General features: G+C 42.8%; 1 protein-coding gene across 5 annotated transcripts in view; it reads left to right on the forward strand.

Moving 5' to 3' along the window:
• Nucleotides 1–5,739, forward strand: part of ADK (adenosine kinase) — a 462,265-nt gene extending 456,526 nt beyond the window's left edge. For all 5 annotated transcript variants that reach the window (XM_069240844.1, XM_069240846.1, XM_069240847.1 and 2 more), the window contains one exon: nucleotides 4,926–5,739. In XM_069240844.1, coding sequence (XP_069096945.1) covers nucleotides 4,926–5,050 — 125 coding nt within the window. In that variant the 3' untranslated portion in view covers nucleotides 5,051–5,739. The remainder of the gene's footprint in view (nucleotides 1–4,925) is intronic.
• Nucleotides 5,740–6,000: the final 261 nt, after the last annotated feature.

The raw sequence follows: 6,000 nt of genomic DNA on the forward strand, positions 1-6,000 counted from the left end.
TCGATAGACTTGGCAGGAAAATGTGCCTGTGCTTTTCCTCTAATCCAGCTAGTACAGTTAATACTAAACAAGTGCACATAGTTGCACAGGGCATTATGCCCGATTCCCCCTGCATTTGACAAGGCAAGTGTGGTTTTCTGATCTAATAGACAGGACAACATAAAAAAAAAAGTCTGATACAAGCTGCTATTCATGCAAAAGGGAAGTACATTCACCACCCAGAACCCAACACCCAGAGCTTGGCAGCTAGCTCCTGAGGCCAGAGAATTTGGATATTTAGGTCTTCCGGAGAGAGCAGTAGCAGTTCTGAGGAAACCCAAAGGCCAACTACAAGATAATGTTACATGGCCAAGTGGGAAAGGTACATTAAGTGGTGCCAAGCTCTGCCTGTTAAAAAGCAGGATGAAGGACACCAGTCATCAGATATACAATTCATCTACAGAATAACAAACTGACTTACGCCTCGCTGAAGATTCACTTGGCAGCGGTAGTGGCATACTCGGAGTCGCATAGGCAGACATTTCTATACTACACCAGTAAAAGGTTTTCCGAAGGGGCCAAAACAATAGCCGCACCAAGATGCGCACCAACACCCAAATAGAACATGAACGTAATGCTGACACAACTGATTAGAGACCCCCTTCAACTACTCCATAGATCAAAGTTTGTATTCAGCATGCTATGAACAGAAACTGCCTTCCTAGTTGCATTTGTAGCACTTTTCAGGGTAAGCGGGTTACAAGTGCTTACCACTCAGGAGCCATACTTGCAAGTACATGAGAACCAGCCCACTTTTTCTACCAAATGTCCTATCAGAGTTTCATATGAACCAAACTATCCAAATACCAAGTTTCTTCCAAGAACCAAAGACTTGAGCTGAAAGAGCCTTGGACGCGTTGGATGTACAAAGAGCTTTGATCTAGAGAGAACAAAACCAATCCGAAAAGCCATTTCTTTGTATCCTCCTCAGACAAGAACAAGGGAATACCAGTAACTAAGGGTTACCATTGCAAGATGGATAACTTAGATGATACATATGTGTCACAGGAATGTTGACATACAACTAAAAACAAAGCCCAAAGCTCAAATCACAAGGATGAAATGAGCCATTCTAGCCTTCCTAGCACATGATCCATGAAGTGATGTGTGGCAGCTACCTGTTCACCTGTCCACACATTCACAAAGCACCATTATGTAGATATCAAGGTGAATTGAGAATTAAAAGTAAAGCAAAAAGTACTTAAGCATTTGTTTGCAAGCCCATTTCAGACCCAACCATCACAAAGAACAAAGATTCCACTACAAAAACAATGCACAGCATGTGAATACAGACAGGAGTAATGCTGCAAAACAAAAGGGTTACTTACCAGGAAGAACTGTTTTGCGGCTTAAAGAATTTTCTGGTTGTAACTGTCCTACCTCCCCAGGAAATAAAGTGAAACAAAGCAAACCAGATATAAGTGAAAAGATACAACACAAACCTTAAAAACTCCTGGAAGCTAATTTGCAGTAAAGTGAAGAACCAAGTCACCAGTGAAAAAAGAATACGAAGATGTCAGCCATGCATGTGTCGTAAAGAGGCGTATCTGTCTAGTACTAGAAGTTTTGTTTCATCAAAGGAATAGAAGCCAAGTGATTAGTGCAGGGTCTGGTCACTTAGTGCAGTGCAGAGTACTGTTGTTATTGATGAAATGGCAGACAATCCTTTCAGGTTAAAGGTCACACTCCCTGGCTCTGTAAGAAGTCCCAAGAATAGTGGCATCCTAGACCAAAAGGTACTTTTCAATCAGTACTGGAAAACCTGATCTGTTGAATCTTGTTTATGAAAGAGAAAATGGTTGAAAAGAACTGGGTGCCAAAAGCAGTTTGGGGAAAATATTGTCCAGAGTCTCTTGCACCATCAGGTAAATATAAGCTCCCCAGATAAACATAATGATCCATGTCGCCATTGCACCCTGGAATTTTTTCTCTCCTTGTGGTTAGGTTACTACAGGAGCTTGGCACCATGAGGTCATGAAAGCCTCCCTTGTGTGCAGATCAGGGTACCATGTATCCGTTCACTCTGACATCTTGGAAGGGGGCAGAGGAGGGTTCCTGTACTGAAATGAAAGTAACCCTCCTCTTCCTCCTCCTTTTTCAAATGGTTGAGCATAGTTACTGCTTTGTGTAAAGGTTGTCCAGAGGGATGACCTCACCATATCGGCTGCCAATCAGTCCCATTGCAAGCAAGAACCATTGTAGAGGCATACTCCGATCCTCCTCTTTTCTTTTGCCAGCCCACACTAAATTTCCAGCCCTCCTGATTCACCAAGAGGCATTAGTCCCTGTAAAGTCTGCCTGTCTGGTTAGCTGCGACTGCAATCTCTTTTTGCAATGTGCCCCAGCACCACAGTCGCACTGGACCCAAAAGTTTGAAATCTTTCTATCCTTCATACTGCTTCAAATCATGGAACCACAGGATCTTGCTTGGTACTCCCTATGTAATCAGGTTGAAGATTCACTCCACCTTCTACATGTCACCTGACGCCTCCAAAAACACACATGCAGTCTACCTCCATGGCTGTGGGGTCCCAGCTGTAACTTCCAGTCTGCTAAGACATAACCTGCTTCTAGATTCCTTGTTGGCTGCCATTTTGTCAGAAACTGAGGCACCATATAGCTGGGGAATGAATCTTAGCCCACACTATTTCTTTGGGAATAAAAATTGAGCCAAAACAAGGTGCTGTTTCTACATCATTCTGAGGGTTGTGGGGAATGGAGCTGCTGGAGGAAAATGTCCAAAGTTACTACCAAGGTCTGCAGCTTCTTTCTTGCCTCTTTTCCCTTCAAAAAGCATCTGCAGCTAGAGTGGTAGAATGGTTGATGGTGAGATGAGGTCGGACTGTTGGCGGAGAGGTGACTATCAATGGGTGGATAATTTAATGTGTGAAAAATACTGTAGATGATGATACACATTTGAGTTCAGTGGAAATAAGCATCTGACTCTTAAAGCTGGGTTATTCCAGCCACTGTCCTGATTTGCACGGAGCTACACATTTATTGAGATTGTTAAAGTAAACACACTATCCCACAGCTTAGCCATTAACCACCACCTGCCCTGGGAACACTGCATTGTTATACGGTTCCTACGAATCAAGTGGGACTTTGATGATATGTTGACCAGATACAGAGTATAGTGACCCAGTAAGCATATACTTTCAGGAAAAGTTGACACTGTTCCTGCTAGCTCATAGTGCCAAGTCTGAACACCTAGATACACTAGGTTACCAGATGGGTTTCACAGCATTGAACATGACTACTTAGATTCCTAAGCAAATTGTGGAAACGTAGCTACCCTTTCGTTGTCACTCAGAGTACCCAAGACGAGGCACAAGAAATCAACCAGAATTACAAAGATAGTGAAAAAGATGCAGTGCAATCATGATACACTTCTACCAACTGCTACCTATACTGTCAAAAGCATAGTGGGAATGCCCTCTGCCAGATCTTTTGGGACAACTTGATCCTCCCTATAACTTGGTAAAGTGTGCCCGGAGCCAGGAACCTGGTCTGGTGTAATGCAGGCTACTTGTCTTGTGCAGGGTAGAGGTTAGAATCCGCATCGGAGTCAGCCAAGCTGCATCTCGGGCACTGTGTGCCACATTCCAGGATAATCCCAACGTAAGTGCTCCTCTGCCGAATATGGTGCAGTCAGTTATTATAGCACTGTTCATATCTGCAAATGCGAGCTTTACCACGGCATTAGTAAAAGACAGACCAAATGTTTGAAGCCACCAGTCGACATTTCACTGTGCAGGCGCCGCAACCTGGTTTGCATTTGAAAAGGAGGCAGAGCTATTCCTTGGAGGCAAGTGCAGTGTGTGGGTGAGCCTGCCTCCAAGGGGATGCTTGGGCGCTCCTTGAGACAGACACCCTTTCTCTCCTTTAAAGGTGCGACTGTATTATACACCATATCTACATGGAGCACAGTCAGTGCACTTTGACACTTTGCCTCTGCAACCGAATCTGTAAGAGGATTCCCTCATTTCCATTGGGCTGGCACACATGTAGCTTCAGTACGAGATATTTTACAGAAGTGACCATACAAGTATCTGCGACTCCTTCTGTAATGCCAAAGTAACGTCGAGGTGCACAAAAGATACATGCCCAATGTCCCCGGGGTGCATGTAGTGTAGTATACCGCTTGGTGACTTCAGCTGACATGAAGGAATTTGAACAAGTGTGCTTCAAGTTTTAATTTGCATCCTGTGATGAGGCGAAAACTAAAGAGCCAGGTAATGTGTACTCTGCAGTCTGGAGATGTTTACATTGTAGTCTTGTAACCTGATTAAAAAAGTTAAAAGACCACACACAACGGAAATATTTGATTGGAATGAATACTCTAACATTTTTCTGGTCGCCTGAAATTAGTCCACTGTGATCTTAATAATTCTTTATTTAGACTGTAAACATGTGGTATCACTTCTTGCTATTGAACGATGCTGTAAGATACATGGTTTAGTGTTTTGTCTTGTGTAGGCATGAGGAAGAGTCTGAATATCACACCATCCTGGTGGAAAAGGACAGTAAAACAGCAGATTTATCCATTTATGCTGGCATAGACTCAGGCAAGCAGCAGTACTGAATGAGCAAGGGAGATTCTAGGGATCCTGTGGTGTAAGAATTAATAGTAGGCAGAACACACACCCAAGTTGAAGACTTTTTTCTATTCTTTACTTTTGTTGATTGTCTCTTGATTTTTGGTAAATGGTTGAAAAGAAAATAGCCTTTGTTTTAATAAGTTATCCCGAAAAAATGTTTAAAATTTGTGTGGTCTTACCTCCATGGTATGGCCTTGGCCCTTTCCTCTGCGACTGCTTGCTTTTTATGATGTTAAAGGGACAGTATACCTTGTTGCCTAACTATCATTTTTTGTGCTGTTGCAGGCTTCTTATCACAGTTGGTGTACAACCGCCCCCTTGAGGAGTGCATTCGAGCCGCACATTATGCTGCAAATGTGGTCATTCGCCGATCAGGTTGCACGCTCCCAGAGAAGCCGGACTTCAAATGATACCGTAGGCCCTGCTGAGTTGATGACCTCCCCTATTCTTACCAAGCCAATCATACCTGCATCAAAACTTCTGTACTACTCCTGTGTCCCTAACGGCCTTCCTTTCTCACCTGATCTATGCACGGAGCCCAAACACCTCTTGTCTTTTTCACAGGATGGCAATGCCAGGTGGGATGCATTGACCCCTCCCAGTACCTGCTATTGACTCTCCAACAACTAAGGATCACTGCTGCTATCACACTTATAGGTGATGCATAGTACGAAACTCACCAGTAAAGTGTTGGTCTGTGTTTGTCCGTTTGTTCCAAGTCAATGTTGTCCTTCAAGCTTGGTCAGTGAGATGTATTTGGTGCTTTTGTGTCCTAGTCCTGTTTACTCCCCGTTGATCTAAACCGGATTTTCATTAGCTCAGTCTACAGCTTACCTATTAAAGGACATATTTACAGTGCTTAAAGCTGAAAATGAGGTACAGAATTATTTATGCAGGCTACTTTTGCCCGGATATGCCAAACAGGATCATAAACGCACAATTTCATACACTTATCGTGTATTTTGAGGTAATTGGGAAACATGGCTTCTCTGTTTTTTTTATTGCAGTGTTTGAACCAGAAACTCAATTTCTGTAGCAAACGAATTCATGACTTTACTGTGTAATTTGATACTGACAAATAAAAGAACATTAATTGTCATACTTTCTTGTGTTATGATGTAGATAGACCTCCTTTGGCACCATGTAAAGTATGCTGTGTTTTAGTCCGGACACCAGATGAAGCAATAGCAGCAGGACCGAAATAGTGTAAAACAATTACATTTGGAGTTGCATGTCGCTGTTGGAAAATTGTAGATATTTTTTCTGCAATGTTTATAAAAGTGCTGAACACTGCAAAAACAAGTCTGCCAGAAGAAGAGTCCTGTAAAGTTACTTTAGTGTTTAACAAGTGTGTACTTTA

The sequence above is a fragment of the Pleurodeles waltl genome, chromosome 6, assembly GCF_031143425.1.
Source record: "Pleurodeles waltl isolate 20211129_DDA chromosome 6, aPleWal1.hap1.20221129, whole genome shotgun sequence".
NCBI lineage: Eukaryota > Metazoa > Chordata > Amphibia > Caudata > Salamandridae > Pleurodeles > Pleurodeles waltl.